This window comes from Manis pentadactyla, chromosome 1, assembly GCF_030020395.1.
Source record: "Manis pentadactyla isolate mManPen7 chromosome 1, mManPen7.hap1, whole genome shotgun sequence".
Lineage (NCBI taxonomy): Eukaryota > Metazoa > Chordata > Mammalia > Pholidota > Manidae > Manis > Manis pentadactyla.
In genome coordinates this window covers 231501095-231517519 of record NC_080019.1, presented here as the reverse complement: position 1 = coordinate 231517519, position 16425 = coordinate 231501095, and the positions used below count along the sequence as shown (strand labels likewise).

The 16425-nt window shown below is 48.8% G+C and overlaps 1 protein-coding gene across 7 annotated transcripts in view; it reads right to left on the bottom strand.

Annotated features, from left to right (window-relative positions):
* Nucleotides 1-16425, bottom strand: part of ERC2 (ELKS/RAB6-interacting/CAST family member 2) — a 784528-nt gene that overhangs the window by 152761 nt on the left and 615342 nt on the right. For all 7 annotated transcript variants that reach the window (XR_008991907.1, XM_057486391.1, XM_057486398.1 and 4 more), the window contains one exon: nt 11407-11541. Coding sequence is in view for 6 of the 7 variants with exons in the window: in XM_057486391.1 (XP_057342374.1) it covers nt 11407-11541 (135 nt within the window). In the remaining variant the exon portion in view is untranslated. The remainder of the gene's footprint in view (nt 1-11406; nt 11542-16425) is intronic.

Below are 16425 nucleotides of genomic sequence, written 5' to 3'. Positions count from 1 at the left end.
CTCAAGGGGCCTATGCTGATGACAAGATCGAAGGGCAAAGGGACTCAGTCATGGCTGACAAGACAGGAGACTTGCTGTTGTGGAGGGCATTTATTATCCCCAGCAAAGATGCTCCTATCATAACAGGACACGATAAAGGGCCTAGGAAAAACCTTTAATGGGCCTCTATTTTGAAATACTGGGTTCAGCCAGCAGGTAAGCCCCAGCCCATCACTGATCATTTAAAAAAAAAAAAAAAAGACCTGCAACTCTCTTTGAATTGATAGCCAGCTTTTTTCTTGAAATCAGAGGACCAGGTTGCTAACAGGACCTCACTATCATACCTGTCCTAGCTGGAAATGAGAGTGACAGCATGGAAGGGTCACCTCCAGATCAGGTCACTGCTCTGGGAGAACTTAGCTGGCTTTCTCTGCCAGGAAGGTCGACCTGGCTTCCATGTGGGAGGCTGTCCTGGTTATCAGAGGGCCTGGGCGGACAGTCACCAGACACATCCCTGCACCGACTTCAGTTCACGGCTTCTCCAACACTTTCTGAAAACTTCAAGCACCAGGAGCCTGTGAACTTTGCCCCCGCACATCAACAATGCGTGGGATTTATGCCATGCCCCGGGCCTGGGTCCCACCGAAGCAGCTCCTCTTAGCATTTCCAAATGCAGGCTTTGCCAGAGCCCGCAAAGCCAGACACATGTGTCAGGGAAAACAGGCTCGCCGAGCCTCGTCACAGCACTAGTACTTTTTCTCTAAGGGTCAAGTCCCAGTCTTCCCTCTGCAGCCCCCATCTGTGTGTTTCTCCTCTCCTGCCTCCTGGAATGCTCAGCCCACGGACAGATGTCTCTGCTCAGGTGATGAGGTCAGGAGCAGCTTATAAGACTTGTACTTGTTACAGCCTCGAGGGGGGGGGCCCATTTAAAGACAAATTCCCCCAAAGATTAGGAAAGTACCATCCAGGTTCAGATACCTGCTTTGTGCTCTGTTTAAAGAGAAATGTTAGCTTATTTCTGGCCTGGTCTAGAAACAAGCCTGCAGGTATTATTGGCACCTGCTGCAGGTTAGAGTGCAGCAGCTTTCTGCATTTCCTCACTGAGTCTCACCACGCAACCCACAACACAAGTGTTGGGAGGCTCTTTGTGCAGATATGGAGAGGAGCCCTCCGGGAGGAAGATGAGGTCGCCCACTAAAGGCCACCTGGCCGGGAGCTGGGGATCCGGGGCCATGTGTCAAAGGTACAGCCCTCTAACATGGGGCTCTGAAGCCACAGAAAGAACAGGCTCATCTTGACCCCAAAGGCATCTCTTGGCTCTGCTTAGCTCAGCTCAGAAGCGCTCTGGACTCTGCATGGCCAAAGCTGTTGCAGCCCCTGCTCAGAGGTGGACGGACCTCTCTGGTCGCATCTCTCCGGCTCACAGGAGAAAGGGCACCTCGCGTGCAAACAGCAGCTGTCCTTCTCTGGGCGCATGGGCGGTAACCCAACAAACTCCAAGGTCCCTGAGGGGAAGGATGGCCCTCACTCCCTCCACACGGCTCACATCTCAGATGTGGGGGTTTAACAAATACTCCGGATGAGTAAGTACGGAGGATGGGTGCTCGTGTTTCCGAACGATTCGACGACTCTGGGAGCGGAGGCTGCCTGGGTTCTGAAGTCCTTAGGTCGCCAAGATGCTGTTGACTTGCTTCTCCCCAGAATGGCTTCCTTCCCCCTTCTGGCCCTCCTGGCCACCTCCCTGGGGCCTGGGTGGTGAGAGCTGCCCATCTCTGGCCGAGGGAAACCATGACGGGAGATGCCCATGTTTTAAAAGACACACCGAGATGTTTCTCAAGGCAGAGACGGAGGCTAGACGTGCCGCCTCGCTCGGTTCTTCAGAGCAACGTCCCCTCACAAGACACCCTGGGTGGGGCGGCCAGCAGGCCCTCTCTGCCGAGCCGCTGTGGACATTAGAGAGGCCTGGGGGCCTTTCTGCTTCACTTCTAATGCAGCACCTCTGGGCATTTTCTCAACTTCTTGGACAATCATTGTCCAAAGACTTGAAGAAACTAGTGTTCTATTTCCTTCAAATCAAAAGTAACTCTAACAAACAGGCCTTTGGTTCACGGCGCCAGCTCTCAGCTAAAAGATACAAGGTGCCCAGCTGAAGACAGGGAGGCTGGGAGGCCCGGCGTTGGCCAAAAATATTATCTTGGAGCCTAAAATCAACATCTGCTGCAAGCTGAGCCATTGCCAGAAGCAGCCATAAAAAGGGGTGCGGGCGGAGGCGGGCTTTATACCGGCTTCTTCGTCCATCAGTCATTCACGCTCGGCTTTAGTAAACACAGTGAAAATTCTGTCTTTGACAGGATTCTGGTTCTGCCCTTCCCTGGCTGGTGGGCAACCCAGTCCCTTAGCCTCTGACTCTTCATTTCCTTAGTTGCCTCAAAAAGAAAAAGGGACCATTTCCTGACTCCGATGCTTCATAGGGTTGAGGTGTGAATTAAATTGGAGGATGTGAATTAAAACACTCTGTAGGCATTACAAACATATACAAAGGTAACTGGGCACACCATCCCTCGTGTGAGCGTTTGATAGCAAATTACTTGCTGAAGGACTAAGGCCAAGGGCAAAAGCATGTGTGAAAAGGATCTGATAGTATATAAAACTGTCCTTAGGTATTTTAGCAACTCTGCACTGTTCAACGCTGGAGTTTATTCAAATCAACATATAGATGATGAAACATTTTTTTAAATGCAATTGTCTGTTAAGGAAGGGAGTTTTCAGAACTGGCGGGTGTGCGGCATACGCAGAAAGGATCGTTTCCTGCTCTCTCTCCTCTGCTGTTCTGCAGGTGCCTGGAGCATGTAAGCCAAACACGATCCTTGTTACATCCGTTCAAGAAGAGAACAGAGGCAATGGTGTTTAGCAACAGAAAGTGGACTTCCCTGCTTCCAGACGTTTCCAGGTTGGCCACCTCCGTTCAAAGTGGGAGCTGACGCACTGCCTCCTCGACAAATGTAGCTGCATTAAAGCAAGTTGCCCAGGAGCCAGCCCTCCGACGTCGCCAAGACGAGTTACACCTACCGGCCGAGGAGCGCAGGCTGGGTCTGAAAAACCCTGCTGACTCAAAAGATATTGCCACGAATCTCTTAATGAAACCCTAATGCTGAAAAGCAAGGTATCAATAAAAGTAGGGGGGACTTTACTCCAAATAGAGTAAGACTGAAATCTTCTATGGGCTCAAACCTCCTTTAAGGGCAAATCCTCTGCTAACAGGAGGAGCCTGATGTCTTTAGCAGCTCGGCCTTCTTCCCACACATGCAGACCCTACCTGGCAGGGTGTTATCAAATCCTACCCTCATGCTCTACGTGCACGGGGCGGACATCACACCCGTATCTGAGAGCTTTGCTCACAGCCTGTCCTGTGCGGAGCCTGCTTCCCAGCAACGGCGTCAGGCCCAGCGCCTCCCGGGCCTCCTCGTGGTTGGGTGAGCGAGAGCTGCAGACAGAGGAACACAGCAGGGGACGTGTCTGTCCTCACTTCCTTCTTCACCTGTGGCCTCACAGCCGCCATGCAGGGTCGTTCCAGTTTCTGCTCTTAAAGTCAAGCAAATAAACTGCCACCTTGACTTCCCGCGGCTGAGCAACCGCGCCCTCCTCCTGCTCCTGCTTCCGTGGGACATCGGGGACTCTGAGACGTCTTTGATAAAGAGGCGAGTGGCAGCCGGGCTATCTTCCTCGTCCATGGGCTTTTCCTTTCTAATCTCTTGAGTTTTACACACGGCGTGTTCCAATCTACTTGTGATCCAAGTGGTATCAGAAAAGAACTGAGGAATCCCACGTAAGAGAAACTGTAACTCCGCCTGCTGCTGGATGTTAACTGAACTCACTGCGGTCCTTGTTCTGCAGTATCTACATTGGCCAAATCATTATGCGGTACACCTAAGACGAATACGTTATGAGAGATCAACTGTATCTTAATTTTTTAATTAATTTTTTTAAGCAAAGGAGTAGAGGCAGGTAGCACTCAAGATTTATTTTCAGAATGCACCCCAGGGTATGGTGGGCTCTGATTCTGCCAGGGCTGGCCCAGGAAATCTCTGAACCCCTCTCCCATTCAAAAAAACGCCAGCCCAGTGAGAGATTTCTCCATGGGCTTTTAAATGTCAAGGCGTCATTTCCACATGAAACCAAACCCAACACTTGTTCTAAGAAGTGGGCCATGAAATTAGATTTGCAAAGCAACAAAAAAACTCCATCGTCTCTTCCTCAGGCTTCCAAACTTGGACGGGAAACTGACATTAAAAACCTAAGAAGGTAACTTTTCTTACTGGGTTACTGTCATGGGGAACTAAGAGTTTTCTGTTTTTTCAGTTGTTCTGTCCTTATACTTTCGTAAGCTCCAATACGCAGTGATTTTTCTTCTATGGAAGAAACATGAAAATGTATTTATGCACACACATATATGTGTACATAATGTATATTCAAACATGCACTCGGGGGAAGTTAGGGAGAGAAATTCCTAGTTAAACATGAACTTGAGAAATTCTTCCATATGTGGAAAAGTCCTCGGTTCATCTGACATACAGCGATACATACATATATACACACAGGACACTGTGTATACATTTATCCCACATTCATTTAACCTCAAAACATAAAATAAATTCCTTTTTTTTCCCCCCTCCCTAAGCAAGAGCTAGGAGTCACAACTCTATATACAGAATCCATCTTCTGGGGGCAATGGAGCAAGTGAAACCCCTCGTCTGTTTGTTAGGATTCAAAGGGCTGTACTTCAGCTAATCTGCTGGTAAAAGTGCAGGGAGAACGGAGCATCCATCACAAAGCCCCAGCCGGCCTTGCACAGCGAGGGGCTGAGGGCAAGGGGAGCCCAAGAGCCCCCGAGCTGGCTGGCTGTGGGCAGGGCGGGGGTGGGGGCGTGTCTGCCGCGACCCCTTTGTTCCCTGGAGACAGCGACACCGTACTAGCTCCCTGTTGACCACCCATAAAAGGCAGGTCCTGGGGAGGAGGACGGGGAGAAAAGCAAGGGCATTTTACAGTCAGATCTGGGGCTAAGAAGCACATGGGGGCTGGGAAATGTCGTCGCCACCTCCGGCCCCCGCCCCACGATGAGGGCCCGACTGTAGGGACAGTAGGAGATCGCCCTCCATGGGAATGCGCTGCAGGACACTGACTAATTCTGTCCACGAGCACCTGCTGGTGGCTCGGGGGTGTGCAGAGGTGGGACAGTGACAGGGCAAGGGCCGTGTCTGATTTCAGAGCACACTCTACCTTACGGCTCTTTTGTCTCTAAGGGGAGAGAGGGGCCTGTTTGGGAGGCAGAAATCCCAAAGCCCAGGGAGGGGGCGCTGCAGCCTCTTTGAAGCAGAGCACAGGTGTGGTCACTGGCATCGTTTCCTTAGATACGTCTGTCTTATGAGCACAAGCTTGAAAAGGCCAAATCTAGGTCTGGGGGAGCTGGTCTTTGATGGTTTATAGAGAAACAGCATGTGTCTCAAGCAGAATCTATGAGGATTTTCAGCAGAAAATGGACGTGGACTTTCAGAGCTCTGAAACGTGTCCAAGGGCACAGACTCATGTCTCGGCTGAGAGCCAACTCATGCCAGGGCCACCCACTAAGCAGGAATGAATGAGAAAGGACCAGAGGTCACTCCGTTTATAGACAGACTCTGGAAACTCCTGAGTGGAGTGGGTAATATTTAGGACTAGGGCAGTCAGTTATCTAGGGAAAGCTTAGCAGAGTTAAGGATGCAGAATGGAAAACCCGGCTTCTGTCACAGTCAGGCCGCTATCTGCAGGTCCTCCCCAAGTCCTGGCTGAGCTGAGGCAGCCACTGCACAACTGAAGCATCCTCTGCTTTGCTCCGGGGGTCCTGGCTGGCCCCAGGCCCTGATGTGTGCAGAGGCTCGTGAGTGAGGGAACAGGGGGATGTGGCTCCTGAGCGCACTGCCAAGGGCCCCCTGTAGCCCAGAGCAGCCCCCTCCCTCTCTGTGCCAGGCTCCCCCTCCTTGCGGACCCCGCACTCGGGATCCCACGGCAGGAGAACTGTAGGCAGCTGCACATTCCCTAGCACGGGGACAGCAAGGATCGGGAAGAGTAAAGGGGAGCAGGGGAAATGGGGGAAAATGCAAGGAAGAAAGTCACACAACAGAAGAATGGAAATAAAGACAACGAAAAGCTGGGACAAATGGAAGGCGAGCTGGTGAGATGACATTTGAATTCAACTTTGGAAAATAAAACGGTAAAATTGGCTACAGTTCGGTGGGAAAGGGAATAGCACATTTGCACTCTAGAGAAACTTGATTTTCTAGCTTCGCAACCATAGTGATGACACGTGGTTGCACAGACACATTCACACTGACACCCAGAGAGGTTTGCCACCCATGCACACTGCTGTGGGCCTGTTCAATTTCAAGTGAGTTACTCTGGATAATTAACCTCTCTTAGCTCTAGTTTCTTTATCTGGACTGGGGGATACTTCTGTCTGCCCCTCCTATTACCTGAAGGTGCTCTGAGAACAACTCACTCAACAGACACTCATGGAGTACCTACTATGGGCCCAACAGGTGTGAATGTGCTTTGTTATATGGGACAGAGAGTATGAATATAACATAAAATTGAACCTAATTTTTCTATAATCAATTTACTAAGTATTATGCCTCCATGCTCCGGGACTCTGTGGCCCTCCAATAGATTTCAGTAAGTAAAATGTGAAATTTAAATTTGGCATGGGAGATGAAGATCTTCACGTCAAAATCCCTTGAGCTTTTTCTCCCAACTCCTGTGAGTGAGCATTTTCATTCAATAAGGAGGGAGAGGAGAGGTAAGTTCTGAGCTTGGAAAGTAGCCACTTATCCTGGGGTTTCTGGTCCAACTATGTCTAGGTTTTGGCTATTTACGTCCTTACAAATTGGAATCAGAATGGCAGATGCTTTAAAAAGTGGAAGTGCATTTTGCACCAAAAAGCGGTAGGATCTAGGTCATTAAAGACTCAACCTTCAACCCAAAACCGAGGGACACAAACATGAGCCCTGGACGCTGAAAGGCAGCATGAATGAGGCCTGGCATTTCGAGTTGGCTGGAGAGGGGATCCCACTGTGAGGCCATGCTTTTCTTATGTATGGGGTCAGCTCACACTGAGCCACTGGGAGGAGATTAGTGATGTACACTTCTCCTGGGACGATAAAAATCATACGCTGCCTGGAAAAATAGTAAAACACTTGGCATGGTTGATAAGACAAGGACAGAGGCTACGTAAAGAAAACGGCAGGTTCTGAAAATGACAAGCACAGAGGGCGTTTAGGAGAAGTCGAGCTTGCGCTTGGCTTTTCTAGAATCAGTCTTCACTAAAATAAATCGCTGATGTGCTTCCAGCATGTTCCATTTCTTCTCTGGCCCTCATTGTTTCTCAAACCTCACCAGCAGCTCGTGTCATGGGACATATTGGTTGCCTGCCCTTGTGCCAATTCTTGGTTTGAAGGATTTCCTAAGGCATCACTGGGGTTTGTCTGAATGCTCTGCTTGGGCAGTCGATGGCCATGACCATCCTGGGGGGGTCACAGGTCACCAACTATATTACCTGCTCCTTTCCAGGCCAGGGGTCTAGGCTGTTGGAGTGCCACACCCCACTGGCTTCTCCAAACTGTCTCTTCCCCTTTCGCCCTCATTCTCAATCCTGAAGGGGCTGTGTATGATTACCTGTGCTCTCCTGGGCCCTCGTCCTTATAAGGGTCCCTTAGTTCAGTGCTACTGGGGTTCAGGGTGGGTTAACCCATTCTCAGATATTGTACCCTTTAAAAAGGTGTCCCAAGAAGTGGAAGGAAGGGACACTCTCATTTCCTGCTATGCAAAGCACAGGGGAAACTGCCTCAGAACTCCACCAACTGATCAAAAACACTGCTGGAAACTGGATCGGCTAAGTTTCAGACCAAGTAGTCTCTGTCTTTGCCTGCTACTATGAGAACAGTATTTCTCAGAGCCCAGATGTTACTTGAAAACAAGAGGGGAAAGAAAGATTCCATAGCCAAATAAGTCTGGGAAATGCTGGATAATACAATTGGAGAGCTTTCATTCCTCTGTGACTTTTTAGATCCTTTGATCTATTAATTGTACCAAGTCTCTCCAAGCCTGAAGAATGACAGGCAGCACTCCCCCCAAACCCTCTGCCCGCTGACTCTTTGCTTCAAGACATTCCTCGTGGGACTAACGTTCCAAAAGTTACTTCAGGACATGCTAGTCTAGACTTACAACCCCCAGGTTCAGTTTCTCCCAAGGAGAAAGCAAGATCATAGTGACAGAATTGGGGACAGGGAAGAAATGGAGCAATAATCTAATTCTGCAAGTACCTGCCAATACTTAAGCTGAATTTCCCAGGGAAAAAATGAGTTTATCTGGAAAAGCAGCAAAGTAACTGATCTTTTTTCCTCATTTTCACGTGTTCTGATCTCTTAATAAAGCTCAAGAGGGAATGTCAGCATTCTGCAGCCCCTTTTCCAGAAGACATTGTTGGTTAATCCCCAGGGTCAAAGGAAAGTCAGTACTCGGGGGCCTGATGGAAGAGGCCTCTCCCTTTTCAGTGAGTTCCACTAGCATGGGTACATTATGGACATTTACTTTAAATCTCACCCAAATGCATCCATTATTCAGACCCTACTGTCATCACGCACTGATAGAAGGATGTCACTTTCTGCTAAGAAGTGGCTCCGCTCCATGCATATTAGTACACATGCTACACAATTAGGTGCAGAGTGTCAATCAACTGGGACAGACCTGCCAGCCTCGTGATGCCGCTGTACTCTGGGACTTAGTTTCCTAGTAACGCGCACATTCACTCATGAGTTTTTGGGGGTGATGAATCTCAAATCTCCGGGACAGGGTAGAGCATCCTTGCCCTGGACCTGGGACCCCCAGTCCGTGGGAAGCAGCCCAGGGGACCTTTCCATCTCCGTCACTGGAGCCACGTCACTGACACCGGGGGTCCTTGCCTAGCGAATGGAAAGAGTGTGAGACACCCTTACGGCTGTGCTGACTCCAATTCAAAGCCACAGAATTACCCTTCTGGTCAAGGGTATTTCATCTCACAGTGAACCCCCCTGCAGAGTAAGCCCCTAAGTCATGGGCCCCTAATCATGTTCCAACTACCTTTATCTGTCATGTTCTGATTAACGTGATCCAGAAAAAAATGAACGACAGATCGGATGCCCCAGACTTTGGCCTCGGACTAGACAGCAAACCAGGAAGGCAGGGGTTCTGTCCTGCCTGTGGCACTCTGTCCGAGCCCAGCACAGCGCTGGCAGGGAACGTGTGCTCCCGGCACTCCTTGAATGAGAGAATAACCAGCAGCAGGATTCTGGTTGGCTCACGCCCTCCTCTAGCAGCCTGGATGCCGCATCTTAGGAGAGGAAGAGGCTGTCTGCCCCTGCAGCCATGGGCCGCTCAGCATGGTCACTGAGATGGGGACGCGGGAGTGCAGGCGGCCCCATCTTCCTAAGAGCAGCTGTGACAAAGGGGTGCATCAGAGGTCCTGACGGTGCATCTTAGCCGGACGCTCCTCGGGAATGCTGACTGCCCTGGGAAGGGTGCTGCCCCCAAGCACTGATTCCTGCCCTAGGACACCCTCTCAGCCAAGCACGCAAGTACTCTAGTTAGTGATTAGAGACCTCTGGGAAAGCAGCAGGAGACCAGCCTTTGTAAGAAACATCATTCATGAGGCAGGTAACTGTGACCTGGCGCCCTCTTCCCAGCAGCGTGGATCAGCGTGCGTGTCTCTTTGATGCAACAGACCCTTTGGTTCTCAGCAGACCCCTGTGCGACCCACTCCTCCAGTCTGGTTCCAGAGGCTTCCTTCTGCCCCTACAGCGCTTTCTCTTTCTGTCTCTCTGGGAAAAAGCCTAAAGGGGCTTTCTAGCACCAATAACCCCTCACACTTCCTCCTCACAGCAGGTGGTCAAGGAGCAAAGAGGCATGTGCCCAAGACTGAGTAGTTAACAGGATGCCAGGCATTCAGGCGGATGAGTGTGGAGAGGTGGTGGTAGTGATGGATGAGAACTGAATAAATAGAACCAGATCAAACCCAAACCAAAATCATAGACATACAAGAAAATGACATAATCTCTCTCTCCACTGTGCTGATCTCGAAATTGAGAACCACTTTTTAGAGCTAATGACAGGAACTGGTGCCCTTCTGCACATGGCTTCAGAAACCTAGATGTCCTGCACCTATAGTGTCGGGGTCTCCGAGGGCAAATGCTTCCCAGTACAAGGGGTAGGGCCGAGCTGGGGGCAGGGGCGGGGAGCCTCCTGTGCAGTAAGGCCACCTCACTGCACAATCTCAGGAAGCATTCGTCATGCTGTGCACTATACAAATGGCTCTCCCTGGAGTTGGACTCCTGGTAAAACATGCTGGATACCCACAGTCTTAACTTCTCTTCTGAGAGGCCAGTGACATGAGGTGAAAAGGATACAGAGCCATTCAAAAAAAGGTTTTAGGGCCTCCTAAGCATATTCTTCTCCAGCAAATGATTAAACCCCTCTTCACACAGGTAATTCCAATAAGCACCCCCACCACATATGCAGAAATACACAGCAAAAGCATTCACTTATCCACATGGTTCTAACCCATTACCTATGGCCCCATGCCCCTTGAAATTTATTGCACAGGTTATACTAGGATCATCAAAAAAAAGAAGTCATAGTACAATAAAGGAGAAAATACTGCTAATATTGACTGTATTATCTGGCTAGTTTGCATTTAATTAAAAACTGTCTATGAAATTCACCTTCGAAAGTGTGAATACTAAATACTGTAAATAGTTTTTGCATTTGGTGGGTGAGTGCAAATATCACTGAAAACCACAGGAGGTTTTTGTTTTTCTCCATCCCTCTTTATCTTGCTTGACTTAGTCAAGGGAGACGATAGGGTCCAAATCAAAGAAACCAGACCCCTCGAGTCCACTGGCTAAAATGCAAGCAAAACTGACTTCTCTTCATACTGTTTCACCGCCCTGCTAATTTGCATCACTAAGGAATTTTCTAGGAAAGTGCTCAGTAAACTCAGGGCTTCTCTGCTTGGCAAGCTCGGGGAAACAGAACGCTGTCTCTCAAAACTCTGAGAGAGAGACATTCCAAAGCCACCCACTATTAGATGCCGAGCCAGCAACAGACTACATATCTCTGCAAAGAGAAAGGAAGGGAGGAAAGAAAACGCATAACATAAGCAAGAACAGACAGAACCTTCGAGAGGAAGGAGAAAGGAAAACATTTAGATTCCTTGAGTGATGGAAATAAATACCAAAGCTATTAGTTTCAGTTCAAAGAACGTATCACTTTATGCTGTTTATTATTTCTTGAGGATTATTTATTTTACCTTAAAATATCCAAAGGGTAAAAGGGGTCCCAGAGCTGAGAGGCAAGGAAACTGACCTGGTCGGGAGAGGGCCTGTGGTTGGCGTGCTGCGACCTCCCGGGAGACCGGTGGTGGTGGTGGTGGTGGTGGTGGTGGTAATGGTGGTGGTCCTCGTCATAGCTGTCCGCCATCAGCTTCATCCTGTTCTGGGTCTGCAATGGGACGACAGCCAGAGAAGATGCCATCAGAGCTCCAAGGCTGGCCAATGGGACTCAGGACATAATGACAGCACCCACCGGGCTCCCTCTGTTCCTAATCTCAGGGTTGTCACTCTTGGTCAAATTGAAATTAGATTAAAAAATGCACCATGCCATTAGCTTCAGGGCAATAGCCTTTATCACATCCCAGATACATGGATCTCCAATCGTCGATGTACGTATGCTTCTCCCAAGTGACTTAGAATGGGACCTCTGGGCATATCCTAAGGTGCTTCAGTTTCCTAAGGTGGTCATCGAGTGATCACAGAGATACAGGGTCCACTTGCGGTCACACACTACCAATGACACCCTCCATTGCCTACAAGCAAGAGAAGGAAGCCCTGGGTGAGAAGACAGGAACAGGCGGGGTGCAGACAGAACTACAGATGTGCAATGCTCTCGTGAGACAAGGCAGAAAAAGACCCGCAAAAGCTGCCGAATGCAAAAACGTTTGACAGCGAAGGTCTGCTGCTGACTTCTTGCAAAAGAGCTCTCTGGGGACATTTGAACCAAAGCCGTTCTCTGGGGAAATTCAGCAGAAGGAACATGTCCCTAGAGAAGAGCTGACCGCTAAGCGATGCCCCACTGAGTGTGTCCCCTGAGGCAACTGGGTGTCAGGGTGAAACCCCCAGGGCCACAGAACTGTGCAGCTTTACCATGTGGGCCAGGAAACAGACCTGCAGTGCACTGACCTAGTGGGTCAAGGAGAGGAGAAAAATGCCTGAAGACCATGGAAAAAGTTGCATAAAACCCTCCAGCCAAGAAAGCCAGGAAATAGAGACTGCAAGTGTGGGCTTGACACCACAACTGTCTGCATTCAAGTCCTGGTCCATCTCTTGCTGGCTATGTGGTCATCTGAGAGGTAATGCTTTCTAGGCCTCAATTTCCTTAGCGAAAATGGGAGTAGTGGTGCCTCCCATCCCGGGGTGGCCGTGAGGAGCCAGTGACAGGGTGGACTTCAGGTGTCAGTTCAGGATCTGGTGCGTAAAGGGCTTGCTGGTAAAAGTCAAATGCCATTATTACCACTAGGGTTGTGGTTCACTCTAAGAAACCTTTCCTTCTGTGCTTTGCCTGCAATCCCTCCCCCAGCCTCCTTCACTCACCTCTAACCTCTGTGTCTGGGTAACTCAGTTTTTTTGTGTAGGAGTCCCCAGCCTTGAGGCCAGGGGCCCTGTACCTCCTGGTCACCGCTGGTAGGAACCTTGAATCTACCTGTCCATCTGTCAGTAGATGCAAAGCTGTTTCTTTCATATGCCTCTCCCCAGAATCCAGCACAGGGCCCAGGAGATACAAATATACTATGCACATTGCTGCAATGTGTGGCTGAAAGAAGAGGCCTAGCTTTTGAGGGATGCTGCATCCTAGAGGCAAGCCACACATTTGTTCTCAGCCAGGGAAGGTCACCGAGAGTTGAGGACATCTCACAGGTTGCCACAATAATCTAACGGGTGGCTCGAGATGACAGTGGGCCAGCAGCACTTTGAAAGAGCTGGAAGTCAGACGCGAGCAGAGCCTCCAACCAGTTGGAATTGTATTATGTGATGTGAATAAGACCCTGATGATAATTCGCGACCTAGCATGGTATATATTCCTGCTGCACTTTTCACATGCAATTTAACTTAACACTCAAAACCGTCCTGGGAGGAATTCTTACTATCCTCACTTGCAGCTAGAAAATCAAGCAAAGATTTCAGCCCCCAGAGACTCTTCTTTGACACAGAATGTGGAGATTTCCCGAGTCCTCCGATCCTCAATCCCCAGGCTTTTCTCTGGACCATGCTGCTAGCAGAGAGGGCAAACGACGACACAAGTAGGAAGAGCCTTCCCATAGATGCTTTGGCTCTGTTCAGTTTTGGAAGCACCTCACAACCAGACTCTACCTGCCACAGGATGTCTCATGATTTACTTGCTCTGGTTTCCAACACGTCTACAATACTGGAAAGGTCACCGAGTGGACGTAAAACACGAAATGCAGGTATGTGGATAAAAACAGTAAAAATAGAAGTAAAGACCCACCTACAAATTAAATAAAAAATCCCAGGCAACCTTTGGCAGCTGATAGCATTTCCATCCCTCACTTGCCCACGTAAAGTGACAGAAGACACCCAAGGGATGAATTACATCATGCAAGAAGGAGCAGGTCCGCGGAGGTGTGGCTGACCAAGTACCGCGAGTCCCCTTATCTGACCTGTCCTTGTACATGCGATGCTGAAAAAGCGTTCACAGCCACAATTCCAGCGTTGTCGAGAGCTTGTACCTTGGAACTCATGAACTAATAAACCTGGAGCTGTGTCTTCCAACAGACTTCTGAGAGCCTGAAGGGAGCTGTAAGATCTGTGATGGCCACTAAGGAAGGGACTCGCTCAAGAATGAACAATGGAGCCCGAAACGAACAAACAAGAACCATGCTATTGTGAACGTCATCACAGCTTTATCCTTTGGGGAGGCTTCTGCAATTTTATGAGGTTATTCTCTTCCCCACGAAAAGCCTAAAGGTCCCTACCTTTGAACTCTATCCCATAAAAGAATGCACATGCTAAACAAGATGCTGTATGCAGTCCTAAATGTGTCTGCTGAAATGAGGTGTCAGAGAGGAGGCACGTCATGGGATAAAGGCTGTAAATGAATGATGTCATCTTTCCAATTTGGTGCCGAAATATAAATAAACCATGTTGTTCATGTGAATACCAGATCTGGGGGGAAATGTACACACAGCATTTGTGAGCGGAAGAGGCTTCTTTTGATTAGTCTGGGCTGCGAGAGAAGAGTGTGAAGTGGAGATGAATAATAGAGCTTGGCCCGATACTCTAGACCATTTTTATTTATCTTGCTTGTAACATATCCCCTAAACTGTGACCGATTTCTTACAGGCTGGTTGCTAGTTTTCCCTTTCATAAAAAAGTTTGACCAACCTTGCTGGCTTAAAGGATGCAAATTGAAAATGGTCCTCTATTAATTTTAAAAAAAAATCTACGTTATCTAACTTCATCTCCACCCAATTATATTGGTTTCCTCACCCACCGAGAATGTTCTGGAAGGAAGAGAAGTGATGAATAGCACTCCCTAAAGGCTGATGGAAGAAAAGCAACAAGGATTGGAACAAGCATACTGTTTGTTCAAACAAATCCAGGCACGTTAAGCAGGTGAATCCATGAGTAATGGTTCACGTACCCGTAGTCATCAGACATGTGAGGTACCCACCGCAGAGCCTTAAATGGCAAATCTTCAGGCAGTCATACCTGAAATTCCAGAAAAATGAATACAGACGTGGAGGGATGGCTTTCCACAGCCCCACGCTAGGGAGCTCGTGGACTCATTTGGCAATTTGCCAAAACCCATTTTTATTTCCTTTTCTGTGTCTGCCCAACTGCTGACCTGCCATGTTGCCTTTGGCTAACCGTGTTGCACTCATTTACTACATTATATTGTGACTGCTGAGACAAATCTAATCAGATTTCATTTTCTACTTCTTCTTTCTTCTAGGCACCGCCTAACTTCTCTAGGGCAACGGGCTCCGAAGAGCCCTCCTGCGTCTCTGTTGCGCCCCACTGAATGCACCTGCGGCCGGAGTCACAGCAGACCAGCAGACCACAAATGCTTGGCTTCAGGTTCCCAGGCTCCGTGCTGCCCTCAAGGGCAAGAACCCCAGCTCCCCAAGCTTGCAAGGCTGCCCATCACCTCCCAGCCTCCCCTCCTCCCCTCTGCCCGGCTCTCCATGCCCTGGGACGTGCTGTCTCTGTTCCCGTCATGCCCTCATCCCTCCCCGGCTCTACCCATCAGTACTTCTGGTCTAAGTTTCCGCATCGTCACCTCCAGAAACGCCCTCCCTAAGCCCGCCTCAGAAGGGATTAAGTCCTCCTCCACTGCCTTCCCCAGAATCCTGCTCTCACCCCAAGCTCTCCGCCACAGCGCCTAACCCTCTGAGTGGTGAATTATCTGTGCCTTTGGGCTTTCTCCCCCAGGAGGACGAAATTCCCTCGATAGGAGCACCCCGTCCTCACCACCTACCAGAGGCTGGTGTACAAATAGTAAGTAAATGCGTGTCTGCGTCGACTAAATGTGTGAACATACAAAGGGATGAATGGAAAGGCTACTTGAGAACCAGTGAAAAAATCCACAATTAGCATCTACGATGAGCCAGTTGAGTTTAATTCTTCCTGAAACTGGGGGAGTGGGATAAATGTATGGATTTGGAGTTGGTGGAAAAGTAAGATGGGTCTTTAAGCAATATTCCATTTCTTTATTTAAATGAATCCAGGGAGATAGTCCACATCCCTGGTTACTTACCTCATTAAGAATAAAGGGTTTGGGGGTGTTATGGGGTCCATTTCCTTACTATCACCCAGCCTTTGGAAGAGCAGGAGCCTTTAGAATACTTCTGATAGTACCAAAAATCAACCATGGAAAACTGAAATTTCATCCATTAACCAAAACCCCTGATGAACACCATCTGTGAAAAGGTGCCACAGGCTCCACTTCTCTTGACATTTCTGAAAAGTTCATCTAAGGAACTCTTGAAACAAAATGAAAATCTTTGATTGACTAGTAATAGACTCAATAGCTTCATGGTAATATGTAGCTGTAAATGTGTAATATTAAAAGTGCCTTGAAAAATATTTTAGCAAGGTGGCAATAATGAACTATGCTTTGATCGGTCATCTGGATCAAGTTAACAATAAAACCTTCATGAATATGGTTGAAATAAGAAAAAATTATGATAAGATTTGTTGCCACGGGATATGGAGATAATACCGTACAATAGCAATTACACTTTCTTCTATCAGGTCTTCTTTACTCAATCTCTCTCCTGCCAGGGAAATCTGAAATAGTCCAGAGCTC